Source organism: Momordica charantia (genome assembly GCF_013281855.1).
Source record: "Momordica charantia cultivar OHB3-1 chromosome 4 unlocalized genomic scaffold, Mcharantia_2.0 BLBB01000004.1, whole genome shotgun sequence".
Taxonomy (NCBI): Eukaryota; Viridiplantae; Streptophyta; class Magnoliopsida; order Cucurbitales; family Cucurbitaceae; genus Momordica; species Momordica charantia.
The window spans coordinates 23,143,238-23,159,956 of NW_028275162.1; the positions used below are offsets into that span (position 1 = coordinate 23,143,238).

The 16,719-nt window shown below is 31.5% G+C and overlaps 1 protein-coding gene across 1 annotated transcript; it reads left to right on the top strand.

The window, feature by feature from the left end:
- The first annotated feature begins 10,292 nt into the window (after positions 1–10,292).
- LOC111011891 (mitogen-activated protein kinase kinase kinase 1) lies at positions 10,293–16,462 on the top strand. Its single transcript, XM_022285863.2, has 9 exons — positions 10,293–11,565; positions 11,874–11,958; positions 12,114–12,176; positions 12,966–13,123; positions 13,793–13,865; positions 13,958–14,017; positions 14,118–14,228; positions 15,645–15,882; positions 15,989–16,462. The coding sequence occupies exons 1-8, from the start codon at positions 10,640–10,642 to the stop codon at positions 15,861–15,863; spliced, it is 1,695 nt and encodes a 564-aa protein (XP_022141555.1). The 5' UTR covers positions 10,293–10,639; the 3' UTR covers positions 15,864–15,882; positions 15,989–16,462.
- The last annotated feature ends 257 nt before the right edge of the window (positions 16,463–16,719 follow it).

The window sequence follows — 16,719 nt, forward strand, 5'->3', positions numbered from 1 at the left end:
GTAAGCTCAGAACTAGACGGTGGTGCAGTCGGGTCGCAAGGGATGCAGGGAGAATGTCAGGGCGATTAGGGTCAAATCTGGATTCTGAATCCTAGGCCTGGGGCATTACATAAGGGCTTTTATTTTTTCAATCGAACAAAGTGTTGGGAATGACAAATATTAAAACCTTTTGTTGTCCCACATCGGAAGAATAACCTTTGGGAAGTTGGTCTATAAGCATTGACTCAGTATTAGGCTTATAAAATTGGTGTGAGGCAAGCCAAGACCAAGGCCCACACGCGTGTCCCCTGCCAAATAAATTCACCCGTTATCATTGGATTTTTTTCCCCTTAAAAGTCTTAACCCAACATCAATCACATACATATGACTAGTTCCAATTGAACCTTATGGTTTAGCGAAAAGAAATTTGGATTCTTTTAAGACCTGGTTTGAATCATAGTTTTAAATTTAGGTCAAAAGATATAATAGTGTGAAAATTACTAAATAGGTCCTTCTTGAAAAAATTAGGGATTGACCATGGGAAGGACTTTGTTATTATCTAACTTTTTTTTATTTTCTAATTTAAAATGAAAGGGGAGTTTGAACGTCAATTCTCATTTCCTAATTTTCTGTTACCTTTGCAATCAAGGGTCGCTATTATTGTGTGATGAAATGAATGTATGGAGAAAGGAGTTTTCAATTATTCAAATAATTGTTAAATAATGTACTCGCATGAAGAGAAAAGATGTCTATATATATATATATATAATTTTATCATAACATATGGGTGTGAGATTCGAATTTATGACTTTTTGATCGGACATAGGTGACTTAACATATTGAGCTATTTTCAAATTCACTTTTTAGAAATATATATAATAGAATCATTTGTTTTAGTTATAATAATGAAATTTTTCGTTACTCGAGATTTTAGAAGTAATCGCCGAAGAATTTTAATTATAACAAGTGTTTGGTAAAGTTTATTGTTTAATAATTTAAAACATAGAGATTTAAACCTTCTACTTTTTGGCCCATAATATACATTGCTTGACTTATATTTTACCTTGCCAACTTTCTCCATCATGCTAGTTTACAAAATTCCCGCATAAGAGCGTTGCTTTTGAAATTGACTTTCTCAAGAATTTGACATATTTACAAACAAATATTTAAATATTATTATTTGATTTCTATCTCATCAATTTATTTTATAAAAAAAAATAATTTGTGGCTTCTATCCTCTTATTCAATTTAATATTTTTATTCTACTTCTTTTGCAATTCTTTTTATATACTTTCTTCCACACAATTTTTTTAGAACAATGGTTCCTCTTAATCTTTTATCAAATAATTTAAAATAAACAGTATAATTTGTAATTTACATTATACTATATAGAGTTGAATAGTTATCTTTAAGTAATTTTGAAAATAAAATATCTAACGCAATATTATTGCATGATTAATTGGGTCATTGTTAAGGCATCTTGCTATCTCTTAAAAGTCGAGAGTTCAATCATCTATGCCCACACTTATTTTCTTTTAATTTTAAAACTAAAATTTATCAACCAACCTGAATTTAATTGAATTAATATCCGATTAATTAGTATTAAAATCCCATGCGTAAACAAAACTAAGTTTAGACCTATGACCAAACATGTCGTATCAAAATCAGACAAGTAATAGGGTTACAAAATATATATATATTTATTTATCTTCCTTTTGTTCATGCATCCAAACAACTTTTTAATTCCGCAATATGCAAAAATTCAAAAAAGACGACCTAAAACTTTGACATTCCACAGACATGAAACTTCCTATCAAATTCAACCCACCTAGAGATGTTTCCCAACAATTGACTTTTGCCTTTTTTTTTTTAATTGTTGGAAAATAAATATTACGAATAACAAAAATAATAATAAAGAAAGAAAGAAGAAGCCAATTGACCCAATGGAATTTCTTAAAACCCAAGCTATTCAATGATTGGAATATGTTTTTCTTTCCCATTTAGCCATCAATTGCGTCGTCTCCAAGGCTTTCATGGGTGAAGGACTCGCATTTTCTTTCCAAAAAAATATTTTTAATTTGAATATTTCCAACTTGAATAAATCATGAAATTGATAAATGTTTATATTTTATTGTAAAATATTTAAGTATAGACAGGAACGTTTTTTGTTGGTTTGATAAGATTATATTATGCGTGGATATTTGTTGTCTTATTTTTTATATAATTTGTTGGTTGGTTTCTAGACCCTTTTCTATTTTGATTTTGAAGATATATAATTACTTGATTTCTTTATGGTTAAAAAATAATTTTGGTCCTTATATTTTTCTATTGAAGTAATTTTTTTAGTTAACAAACTTTCGTTTGTAATGATCTAATCTTTCAATTTTCAAATTGGCAGTAATTTAGTTCATAAACATTAATACGTAACAATTTAACCACTATAGTTTAAAGTTCGTGCTGATTTAGCTCCTAACATGAAAAATATGTTTACATTTGTGTAAATCAATTAAGTGATGGGAGACCAAATGTATTTATAATTTTATAAATAATAAATTGTTAAACAATAAGAATTAACACTTAATTTTGATGAGATTTTTTACGGTTGGTATTAAATTGTTACAATTTTTAAATTATAGAGACTAAATTATTACGTACTTTAAGTTTAATCATTTTTAAAAATATAAAGACTAAATGGTTTGATAACCAAAATAAAGTAGAAGTAGGGGGGAGTGGGACCAAAAGTAATATTTTTATCCTTTCTTCATTAATGGTTGGATTTGGTAAAATTGAATATTTAAGTTCACTAAGTGGGGGTGGGGTTACAGTCTCAGTGTCACGAGTGAGACTTTTTGGTGTCCTCCATTATATTATATTTTATGTTTGAAGAACGAAATAAAAATGGCACGATAAAATCGTCCATATTCCAGCTGTCTAATTGTTTTTTTTCCTACAAAAACAATAATATCATAAAATTAACTTTAGTCGACCTTTTAACTATGATGTCGTGAGTTTGAATCTCCCACCCTATTTGTTATCAAGGTTTTAAATTTTGATGTCGATGGAAATGTTGATGTCTTAATTTCATGGAATAATATCGAAAAAATGTCGATGTTGATGGATATTTATGTAAAAGTTAGAAAAATTAAAAAATCGTAAAAAATATTTAAATTAACAAATAAACATTTTATCTATTTCTAAATTAGTTAAAAATAATTAATATTAATATTATGTATATATTAGTGACATTTTGTTGATATTTTTCATATTTTGTCGATTTTTTGTACTATGATGGAAATATCGATTCACCCCTCATGTCGATATCGAACCATGGAAACATGAATACGTCGACTAATATTTAGAACCATGCTTGTTATACTTAAAAAAATCATAAAATCAACTTTCATAGGCAACATATATATATAATATGTTCATTCCTAACAAATTAGGTTACGCTCATGGTTTGAAATGTACATGTTGATGAGAATGTTGAAGTCCCGATTTTAGAGACATGTTAATAGATATTTCGAAAAAAAATTCACGAACATATATTGACATTACTGTCAATTTTTTGAATTAGTAAATAAGACTTAATGATAGTTTAATTATCTTATAACTAATCACTTTTTGATCGTCCAATTTAAATATATAAATATATTTATGTAAATGTCGCAATATCGAAACAACCTATTTAACATTTCTAGAAATTAGAAAATGAAATGTAATTATTATTTCATAATATTTCATCGACACTAATTTTTTCTCTGTGTCTCGTCTGCCACAATTTCAATCTACCATATTATTTTCCGCAACGAAACAGTTCAGAAATTTCCGAAACGAAAGTAAAGAGGAAAATAAAAAGAAGAAAGGTTGTCAGTCGTTTACTATTTTGCCACTGGAATTTCCAAGAATTAAAAATGGAGCTCCCAATTTGTTGATATCTATTTTTTTAACACCAAACTCAAAGGACTATTAATTACAAAGACCGCGTCTGCCAAATGGGCTTGCTCTCACGTCAACATAAGTAGTCTATTTACGTGGTTATTTGATTAATAAATACCAAACTTAAAAATAAAATCAATAATATTGTAGTTTATATAAATATCGTAAAAATAAAACAATTAAGCAATAATATTATTTTAAATTGCTTTCAAAAAAGATTTCATGAAACTACACCGGAAACTGTATTTTAGATGGACAACTCTAATTTAATTTTTGTTCTTTGCGAGACATTTATGTGTCTTAAATTATTCATTTGAACATACACTTTATTGATTGAAAAAAATAACGATGTCATTTTCATTTAATGAAAGAGACAATTCTCTATTCTCTTTTCTCTTTCCTTTTTTTTTTTGACTTTTTTCTTTTTTCCTTCTGAATCATTCTTTTTCTTTTCTTTTTTTTTTCTTCTATCAGATGGATAATAACTATTTAAGAGTCTTAGAGTAGATTATATTTGATAATATTTTTTAGGATATAATATATTTTTATTTCTTAAAACTTTCCCATGTTTAAATCATATTCAATTGAAAGTCAATTTATGTTGTCCCATCTAACATTCAGTAAATACGTTTTTTATATTGGTTGTTCGTTTATTAGCGATAAGTGATAACGGAATATATTAAATATTAACATAGCTTTAAGTTTAGGATAAAAATGTAAAAACTATTTTTAAATTAGAGAGATGGTTACAATTTGTAATCAAGTTTTCGAACTTCAAATTTAAGAACTAATTCTCAAAAAATGAATAAAAATAATTCCCTCAAATTTATGAAATCGTTGCAATATGCAACTGTGTTAGTTGAATTTTGAAGAATGTGGAATTAAAACTTAAATTTTGAACCCTAACCCACTAAAAAACTACAAGATGGTTGCAATTATGCCCAACCATGAACTGAAGTCATAATAGTATAATTTATTTCTAACTTTAGGGGCATAAATGTTAAATTTCAAAAGTCAAAAAATTCAATAACGACCCCTTCTTGGTACTCAAAAAAAAAAACCCATTATTTTCTCAAATATTTTAAATTTCATCTTTTTTCTATAAATTTTAAAATTTTGTTTTTATGTCAAACTTCAGTTAGATAGATACAATACTTGATTATATGGATAAAATATGGAATTAAATTTAAAATTGTAAGGAGGAAACAATTAAATTTTATCCCAAATTTGGTAAGGTTATATTACTCTTTACTGTAGAGGTTCAATTTAATCAAATTATTCCATAAACTTAGATAATTTTAGTTTTAAGGTATAAATTGAATTTGGAGGAAATTTTACATTGAATGACAAAACTATATTATGCATTTTAAAGAATGTCACTAATTTTCTATTATTTTTGTTCAAAAAGTAAAAAACCTTACCTTTTTTGTTTCTCATGTTATAGTTATTTTAATCAAATATTTTTTTCCCTCATGTTATAGTTTTTTTCTTTTATTTCAAATAAAATTAGTAAAAATGTAAAATTCGATCCTATATTTAAGAATGCGGCCTTTTATTTTGCCATTTATGCCATTTCCTCTCAATATTTTTCTAGATTGTTAATTCTTAGCCAGCATTAGTATAATAATTAAGTGATAATTAATATCTACTATTTTTTATTGTATAAAAAGATTTAAATTATCTATTTTAATTTTTAAACACGGCATAAAAAAATCCATCAATTTATTTTAACTATCAAGGAACGCACGTGAAATGTTAAAGTTTTAATTCCAAACGTATTAGTAATTATTTATGCTTTATGTTTTTTGAAAAGTTGTAGAAGCCGTATATTAAAACATTAAAATAAAAGATTATCGAGATAGAGATAAATATTCTTAGAAACTTATTCTTTTTAGAGATGAGATGAGTTTCACCATTGCCCACCTCTTGCAATCGACTGGGTTAGCAAATTTGCTATCTCTATTAATTATTTGAATGCCTTTCTTATTAATGAAAACTTATAATGTTACGTTGTTTCTTTAAAAAATAAACTAAATAACAACATTTTAAAATAAGTGGTTAATGACATTTATTATTTTTCACAAAACCCTAGCTCTTTAACATCCTTAATTTGTCTTTGAGCCTTCATGGATGGCTTCACCCACTAATTTCCCTTCATGCACATGTTTTGGCAGCAATAAGTTAGATAGATTATAAATAAAGAAAAATTATGCGAATGAGACAGTGGGACATAATTGAATTTCACTCATTTTCTTCTGCAAAATTTAGAGTCTTTGTTGATTAGTGTAATCGTTGTTTAAAATTTTAAAGATTTATTTCTCTGTGTTAAAGAGAAAAAAATGGGATAAAAAATAATGAATATGTCTTGAAGTTTGTTATAGAGAAAAAAAAAAGGACCCAAAATGAGACCCAAGATCATCGACTAGAGAAGACCGACCCGCGACGAAACGGGCCGTCCCATACCAAAAGATGACCTAGCACCGAGCATCACGGCACCAAGACCTCCTCGACACTGAGGCGCCAGCTTCTTACCTTGGCCTTTGGGCCAAGGTACCATTTAGGCTTCCTCCACTCTAATTTACATCAAGAGGTTCAACAGTACACCTATTCGGGGCCGAGCCCAGCATCCACCCTCTTCTGTTGATAAACGATCATTGGGCCTTGCAACTCCGAATTAGTGCTCGACTACATAAGGTTCTGAAATCATCCTTACGGCTATAAATAGCAGTGCAGCCTAACCCTGTGGAGGCAAGTAACATGCTTGAAAGCTACTATTTCCTAGCTCTCCTTTGCTAACTTAGGCATCAGAGTCTGTGTGACTAAGGTCACACCAATTAAGATCGATTTAATTTTGTAGGTATCAGTTCCCGTTAGGTGTGTGTGAAGAAGAAAATTGAAAGGTAGAGATCCACGCATCAACAAAATTGAAAAGTTTTGAAGCGAAAAACTTGAATAATTTATAATTGATATTTTAAAAAAGATTAAATAATGAGAATTTGAAGAAGTCTTGAGTAGATAGATGTACATGAAGGACAAAATGAGGAGAAAAAATTTATCTCCGATGAATATAAATATAAATATATTTTATGTATTGTATAGATATGTATATAAATTATTTATTGGACACGTAACAACTTTTGAACAATTCTCCTTGTATTCCCATGATTTTAGGCCCCGTTTCTAATGAAATGCATGTGCTTCTTTTTCCGTATTCTTTTTACTTTTCTCCTTCACTTTTTTTTGAGTAAGTACAACTCGTTCACTCCCTTTCATTTTTAGTTATTCACATATTAAATGAACCCTTTTTCTATAAATAAATAAATCCCTTTTAACGTGTCGACATATATATATTATATTAAAATCAATGTTAAATTATAATATTGCAAATGTTTTATTTGAGATACTTTACTTATCTCTAACTAAGAGAGTTCATGAGTTAGAATTCCCCAGCCCATTTATACTAAAAATACAAATGTTTTATATTGTATTGATTCCATCAATTATAAATATTTTAATATTAAAAATACGTTTGAATTACAATTTTAGTTTCTAAAATTACATCAAACTGACTCTAAATTTTTTATTTTACATAGTACATGCATGTGTGATTAAATTTGTAATTTTTTAATCTCGTGAAACACTATATTATTTAAGAACTAAATGACAGGTTGAATTTGAGACAATCTCAAATATTTGGTAGCGCAACACTAAACTAACATAATGAAAAACATAGATCCTTGTCACACAAAATTAAAAATTCATAGGTTTATTTAAATTTTGTAATTAAATAGAAAATATATAAAAATTTTAAAAGTTCATCGACTTATTAAAAGTTTTTCTTAAAGTGCCAGTCTTAGCATAGCCCTTTTATAAATTTTTAGATCGAATTCATACAAACTAGTAACCTATTTATATTAATATAATTCAAATATTAAATCTAATTAAAATAGAATATATGATTCAAATAATATAATCTAAAATATATCTATAATTCAAACAATATCTAATTCAAATAATATAATCTAAAATATATCTATAATTCAAACAATATCTAATTCAAATAATATAATCTAAACTTTATCTAATTCAAATAACATAATTTAATAATACAATCTAATAGCTCAACGGTAAAAGATGTATGTCTGTTTGAAAGTTGTGCGTTCGAACTTCGACGATACGCGTTAAAAAGAAAAAAATTAATAAATTTAAAGAAAAAGGGAAACAGACCATAGACAACAGGAGGATTTATTCTAGAAAATTTTCAACATGTGACAATTCAATGATATATATATATATATATATATATATATATATATATATATAAGATTTCAAATTTATTTTAAACTTTTTAATTGGCATAATTTGAGCGAAAGTATTACTATATTTACAAGTCGAACAAATTGTTTCTATATTTAGTTTAGAATTAATTAGACTTGTTTTAAGATACATGTGAGCACTATTTAATTTAGTATTGTAATGTAAACAGTAGTGTGTGTGGGTTTTATTGACTTGGGGAAAGGTTTTCCGCACTTGGAAGTTGGAAATAGTTGTTATTATTATTTTTAATTATTTTTTTAAGTACGGAAGTGGGAGATAATTGCTAAAATAAAGGGAAAATATAGCAAACGTGGATAATGAATGACGATCCTCCTTAACGCCATTTGCCAAAAAAAAATAAAAATTAGTCAATAAAAGCACCGTCTTTTTTGGGCACTGCATCAAATCAATGACACAAATAGCCCAATATTAATAATCATATGATCTTTCTAGATCTCATTTTATTATAACTTTGCTTTAATTTTTTCTTTTTTTTTTCCTGTCTAAATTGGAAGATCTTTACAACTGCATTGGTGTTGATTTATCTAAATTTTAGGTGGGTTGCATAGTACTTAATATTTTTATAATATTATCTTTAAAAGATTGGTAAAACCACTGTTTAATTACTTGGATTGAATTCTCAATTTGATTAATTATCTCCTTATGATTATAAAATTACTGCAATTAAATATTATATTGCAAAAATATTTAGACCAACGATGAATTACAAATATTATTATACAACTTTTAGAACTATGAGATTGTTAACGCAAATGCCTCTGACCAAGAGGTAATGAGTTCAGATTCTCTCATCCACACTTGTTGTACTGAAAATTGTAGAAGTTATTGCAAAAATCTGTGGATTACCAATGAATTACAAATATTATTACAATCAAATTTAAACAGTTTACAACTTTTTTTTCCATTAAATCAAGATGTGGTTCAACAGCAATTTGAAAACCAAAATTTACGACGACTAATATCATAGTTTTCAAAATTTATATAATTAAAAAATTTTAATTGTAATAATCAATTTTTTTCCCGATAAAATTGTAATAATCTAACAACAATTTTTATAGTTTAGGAATGATTTATGAATTTGAAAATATTTTAAAGTTTTGAATATAATGATTTAGTAAATCTGGGAAAGTAATTCACCAAATGGGGAGTTCAAAGGTTACTAACAACTCTCATATAGTTTGGGGTAATTTTCAAATAATTTTGTTATCATAATTAATACTTTTTAAAAAATCATACATTCTTGTACCGTTTGAATAATGGTGTTTTTGCCTTTAGAATTAACCTTTTTTTCTCTCCTTTTTTGGGGTCTCCTTTCATAGTAAAGTAGACGCCACCTTTTCTTACCTGAACTAAAAAAGAGATGTAAATAATAAATGTACTTTTTCCAAACTAACTGGCAAACTTTACTTACCATGACAATATTTAAAACACGGAAATAATTAATTGCAACAAAAAATAGTACAAAAGCAATATTTGTAATGCGACTAAAATGCAAAGTTACTTTTTGACTCCACTTTATCGTTAAAACATATAGTTATTTAAATATCATAATTTTAATTTAAGCAAAGTTAAGTCATATTTCGAAATATAACTTGTCTAAATAACAAAATATCGTCAAAAATGATTATGTTAACCAGCTAAATTCAAGTTTCCTAAAATAAACGCAACTAAATTCAAGTATAATTTAAATTAAATATAATTGTACTTGAATTCGAGAGAGTGGGGTGAGTGGTAATTATGAATTTATAGACGATGATGGAAAAAATAGGTTTTTTATATTTATTTCTTTTCAGATTTACAATAAGGTGGCCACTTCTCTCAAAATTAATTAAATTTGAAATAAAATTCCATGAATATTAATATGGTATCGTTCAAATGAACATTCAATAAAAAGAAGGAATATGACCAACACGGATGAGCCAAAGGAGAGCCACAATTTTGCTCCTCTTTAGAATTGGATTTCGTCAAAAAAGAAAAGAGCAAGAAAAGGGAATTAGCGTAAGCTGCGAGAGTAAGGGGATACGTCAGCGAGAGGAGGGAGTAAGAAGAAATGTACTGGACTGGACTCGGTATCCGACAAGGCATTAGGAGAGAGAGAAAGAGGTCCCTCCAATTTGCCAGCCAATCGCCGTCGGCTCATTCGGCTACTTCTACTTCCACGTAGCACCGCGTTTTCCTCTCTCCGGCGTTTACCAGTCTTTCAAACTTTCTCTCTGCTCTTTTTCCCTGCTTTCAATTCCTCAAACTTGGAGGCTATTCTAATTTCCAGCGATTTTTCATTCTGGGAGTTGGAATTTCGCGGCGGATTTTGTTGTTGGGGGTGATTGGATCGGGGGATTCGTGCCGTCGCCGGTGGGTTGTAGTTTAATGGACTTGGGTCTCCATGCATCATCTGCCTCAGTTTTTCTCTCCTAGGAAGCGAACCAAGCGCATGGATCCGAGGAAAATCGGAGGGAAACCCAAGCTTGGCCGGGTTAATGCGGCCAAGAACATCGAGTATGACGCTGCGTCCTCCTCTTCTTCGCAAGAGGATTCCACTAGGTCTCTCTACACTCGGTCCATGGAATCGCCGGATCCGTCCAGCTTCCGGGTTGAAGGAATTGACGACGAATTTTATCGGTTGTGTTGGAGTTTGGGGCTATCGGGCCCCGAAGACTTTGCGATTCCGACGGCGGCTTGGGAGGCCAGAAAGGCTCTCTCCTCTTCGGATCTTCTACCGAGGTCTAGGCTGCATCCCATGGACAGCCCGAAGAGCGAGGAGGGTAAGGAGAAGGAGGATAAGGAAGACAAAGATATGGAAGAGGAACTGTGTCGGAGGGTTAAGGATTCAGTTCGAATTACCCTCGAGCAAGAGACGCCTAAAACCGAACTTCGCGAGCTAAACGAGCGCCGTATGGCTACTGCTACTGGATGTAGCTCCAGAAGTGGAATCAATGGCGCTCGGCCTCCCCTACTTAAGCCGCCGCCGGCCATGCGGCTTCCAGTTTATAATGATTGCTCCACTTGGGACATTCTGAAATCGTTTGCTCCATTAGTTGATGGGGAAGATGAAAAACAGGATGAAGTACGAGAGCGCAGCGAACCATTACTTGAAAGAGAAGCAGAAGGAAATCTAGTCCGGCACGGGGAGTCGATCATGGAATCGAATTGGGGTTCCTTCACTTCGAATGACGACGATTCTTCGAGCAGTACCACGGAGCCTGCAAATATTTCACCCAATTTGAGATGTAAACCCATCATCACATCCTGGGTAACGGGAAAGCTTCTTGGGCGCGGTTCATTTGGAGCAGTATTCGAAGCAATTTCAGAGTATGTCACGTATCTCTTAGCTTCTTTTTCCCTGCAACTTTGATTTTCTCTCGGGTCCTTTAGGATAGGAAAATCTTTGCCTCGCACGATTGATCTCTCTGTGCATTTTCAATCTGGGAATCGGAAAGGACAATAGTTTTTATACCTAGAATTTCCCTGTGGCTGATACGCTTTTGTTAATAGGAAGGAGAACTCATTTAAAACCCCACCACACTTTTCGGTCGGAAAACTCATCTGCGTTGCGTAGAAAATCTTGGTCAGAAGCTCTAATAGTATTTTGGTTATCTGATTTGATTTCTCTTCTGCAGGGACGGGACCTTTTTTGCACTCAAGGAAGTTTCACTGCTTGATGAAGACAGTCAAGGAAGACAAAGTATCTATCAACTTCAGCAGGTGATTTACACTAGTTCGCGATAACATTTTTGTCATACTGTAAAGTCATTTGTTATGATCTGATGATATTCTTATCAGTCTCTTCCTAATGAAGCCTTGATAATCTCTTATTCTTAACCTGCTTTCCTCCTTTCTTCATTTGCCTTTTCTTCCAGGAGATAGCACTTCTAAGTGAGTTTCAGCATGAGAACATAGTCCAGTACTACGGCACGCATACGGTACTGGCCTTCTCCATCCTGAAGAATCTAAGTTACTAGGCATTTGAAATCATCTAGGGGTGGTTCAAAAAAAGAAGTGCTTAATTATTTTTGTTAATCAGGTTTTAATTTATTTCTAACTCTACCTAGAGACTAAAGTATCTTGTTTGAAGTCTTTTATTAGCATATGCTTTATTTGAAATGAAATACATTTCCTGTTTACTGATTTTCCTCCCTGTCTCTTTGATAACCTAATACATTTTAATTAGACTTGAGTATGCACGAAGGATATGTAGAGTCCTAATAGTTGCCCCCTGAATCACGGGCGAATTCCAAGCTTTACCTGAATTGATATCTGCATACAAGTTTGACATGCTAAAATGTTCGATATTCGAGGTTCACATTGATGGCTACTTCATTATGTGACGCCCATGCACTTTTCCTACCATGTGTAAGGCGGTCTATTGTACAAGCTTTACAACATGCTAATTGTTCAATCTCGTTCTACTTTATTTTTCCATCTTCTTAGAAGTATTGTGGTAGATGCACTGCACTGCACTGTTGTGCTGGGTATGGAGCATGTGTTATTATGAATCAAAAAATGAAATCTCATGTTGGAGTGCGCATTCCCAATCAGCCTTCCTTCTTTCTTTTAAATTTGTGCTTTAAGATCAGGCCGTATCATGGATCCTTGTACGGTTATCTAATATGTAATTTACTCTAGTTTTCTAATCTCTGTATTTTTTACTACTCGACTATTGAAACTTCACACATCAGATAGTTAATATTTTATTTAATTCTTATTTGCAGGATGAGTCAAAACTCTATATCTTCCTTGAGCTTGTATCTCAAGGCTCCCTTATGAGCCTATATCAGAGGATTCATCTCTTGGACTCCCACGTTTCTAATTATACCAGACAAATTCTGTTTGGTTTAAAGTATCTTCATGAGCGAAATGTGGTTCACAGGTGATACAAATGAATCTGTTATGTTATTGATTATGAATTGTAGTGGCGAATGAAGTTCTTCCAAATTTGCAGTACTGGTAATTGATATGCAAAAACTTTTGTACTTTATTTTATATCGGTCTATGGTCTGAACGAGTTTCACATATCATTAGTCTTGATATGATCATAGTCTGAGACTTCAGTGCTACATTATTTTGGTTTCCTTGTGAAAAATTTCTCATGTTTCTGGATCCCCCCATGTGATTCCCTAGTTAGAAAATCAATAAGTTTTCGCCATTTCTTGTACCACCCTCTGATTTTTAACATTATTTGTTGTTCACTTGTTCATTCTGGCAGCAGCCAAAGTCGGTTATCCGATAGTTTAAATTAATTTCTGGAATATATTTAATTCCACATTATTATTAACATCCTTGTCTAGCTCTACTATTTTTAAAAATTATTTTTGGAGATTTTATATAGTCTGTCCAACAGCATAACATAACCCTCCTTTATAGATTTCTCGTTCAGTGACGTTCTTATTATTATTTTTTTTTAAAAAGTAAATCTTTTCTTAATGCTTGTATGGATTGCTTTTCTCCCTTGAGCGCCTTTTTTGTTTTGTTTTGTTTTCTCTGTATAGATAATTATTTAATTTATTTTTTAGTCTGATATTTTCATTTTTGTCTAAAGGGATATCAAGTGCGCTAACATACTGGTGGATGTGAATGGATCTGTGAAGCTTGCAGATTTTGGTTTGGCAAAGGTTTTTCCTCGATCCATTTTATTATTTCTGTTCTTGGCCTGGTTGAGTTTTTGAGTTTCGTTTCTTGAAACCATTGTTTTTATTCTTTTCAGGCAACAAAATTGAATGATGTCAAATCGTGCAAAGGAACTGCATTCTGGATGGCACCTGAGGTTTGCCTTCTTCCTTAAAGTCAAGAAAATGAATCAAGTATATTGTTCTTTTATAGTTTATTTGAAAGACGTTTTCACCATGATGCCGTGATTTATGCAGGTGGTTAATGGGAAGGGCCAAGGATACGGTCTTCCGGCCGATATCTGGAGCCTTGGGTGTACAGTTCTAGAAATGTTAACTCGAAAGCTTCCATACTCGGAACTCGAAAGTGTAAGTGACACCTCTATTCTCCTTCTCTGGCTCCATGTATAAACTTTGTTTTTGTTATTTGTTGGATTTGAAAGTTCACAGCTTGAAACCAATATGATTGTAGTTAAACCGCAAGTGTATGAGTCAAGTTTTAATAAAAGTGATAAGTAAATACCGATATCGTCAAATAGCAATGGGTTAAATCAACCCAGAAAATCAATGCAAATAATAAAAACTAAGAAAAAATCTATGATAAAAGAGTCTTAGGAAATTGACTTCAACAGTTGAATTTATTAAGTCAGTAAATTCAAAAAATCACATATTATATAGATCTCTTCTAACCACAATTAATTTTCTCACTCGTTAAAGAAACCAATATCCCTTTCCGTTAACAATCAAAGGCCTTGAGTCTTTTTCTTTTAACTTCTAAAGTACTCCTAAATCTCGCAATCTTAAAACTACCTCAGTCATGCATTCAAGTTCCAATATAAACCACCTCTTGAGCGTAAGATTAAGATTTACAAACAATTAATCCGTGATTAAGAGATTAAAGGTATTAAACAAACAAATACACGAATAGACTAAGAACAAACCAATAAAGGTAAAATTAATTCATCTAACTCAATAAATCCGGTAGCTACATCAATCCCTAAGACAACTAATTTAGCTACTAATATTTATAAGAATAGAACAAAATCTCAGTTCCATAACAAAATTAGAAAAATCCGTGTCGATCGATCGTCCCCGATCTCCACAATCACAAGTCTAAATCTCTAGCTCTTTGATCAATCCTCCTCCAATTCTCAAATCTGCTCTCTCTATCTCAAATGGGTGTAAAATTTGAAAAATTTCAGAAACTACCCTTCGTGGCACACAAATTCTAAATTTATAAGAACATGTGATAGTTGAGACGTTGTACCCTAATATGTGGTACTTGTGGCATTGAGACTCTATAGAAATTCTTGTGCATTGACCCTCCATGTTTGGAGCGTTGAGGCATTCAAGGGCAGCGTTGAAACGCTATCCACTCGGATGATATGGCTTGATTATAGATGACATTAAGGCGCTACGCTGTCCCCGCAGGTCTTAGGCTCCAATTTTTTCCACTCCTACTTGCTTCATGGTGCGATGGTTCAAAATATGTCTTCCTTGATGTAGTTCGTTTAACTCCTTTAATTTCTCCGACTTGCTTGATTTCTGCAAAAATATATAATTATGTGTGCAAAACTAGTCCAAACATAATGAAACCAACAACATTTAAGCTAAAAGTGGCCCACAAAGTGTGCTACCAATCTTCGGTTTTTAAGGGGTTTTGAAACTTGCAGCTCAGTACTTTATTTGTCCATCAGTGATTTTCAAACTTCTCTTGTTTGTTACGGTAGGAGAAAGCATAACCTTTATTCGTGAGGTTCTAAAACTGCTATCCTTTGAATTCAGCATATGCAGGCACTATTTAAGATCGGAAAAGGTGTAGCGCCTTCGGTTCCCGAGTCTCTCTCAAAAGATGGACAGGATTTTATTCTGCAGTGCCTACAAGTTAATCCGCGCGACCGTCCTGCTGCTGCTGATCTTCTTAATCATCCATTTGTGAGAAGACCAGTTTCCAGTTTATCAGGGTCGGCATCTCCTTACAACAGGCCAGGCAGAAGGAATTAAAGTGTGAAGAATTTACAAGGTAGAATTTTCTGCACTTCATTTGATGCTAAAAAACTACACGTATGTGCACCTATGATCTTTGTATTACATTGCATTTGGATTGATATGTTACACTCCATCCTCAGATATTCTGGGATCAAAAACAGGCTTTTACGTCAACCGACTTGGTTACACCCTATAGTTGGCTTGCCGAGGAACGAGGACCCGAATCTGGTTCTTCGTGCAATCTCAGCGGTGAAAGTTCAACTCGTAGGACATTTTTCTGTAATTATTGGCATTCAAGTGTAGATTTCAATCTACACGCTCCAAAGGAGGTAACTAGTTTGTCTGCCATTGATGCAAGAACCCTGAAACGGAGCTGCTTCTAGTTAATTGTACTTTAGTTAGTTTCCTCGCTAAGAACAGAAAACAAGAGGAATGTAATTTTGATGATTCGGGTCATGATTTTTCATTTAAGTTGTTTTATTATTTTGTAATTTGCATAGCTACTTGGCTGATTTAGGCATAATGTGTGTTGTAATGTAATTGTACAAAAGAAGAAACATTTGCACTACTTGTAAAAATTATATAATATATAAATATAAGGTAGTTGCCCAGTCTTTTTGCTCTCCGTTCTTCAACTTTGAACTTTCTATATTTTTATTTCCATCCATCAAGTTTGATTATCTTGCACAACACGACTTGAATTTTGGTCAAACTTGACTTTCAAAATAATTTTACGTTGTCTTTCATCTACTTTAAATTTCAACGATTTATTGGAATTCTTGTAGTGTGTGTGTGTATATATATAAACTATATTGAAAGGTTAAATCTAAACAATTAAACATAATGAAACAATATTAAAAACTATTCTTAT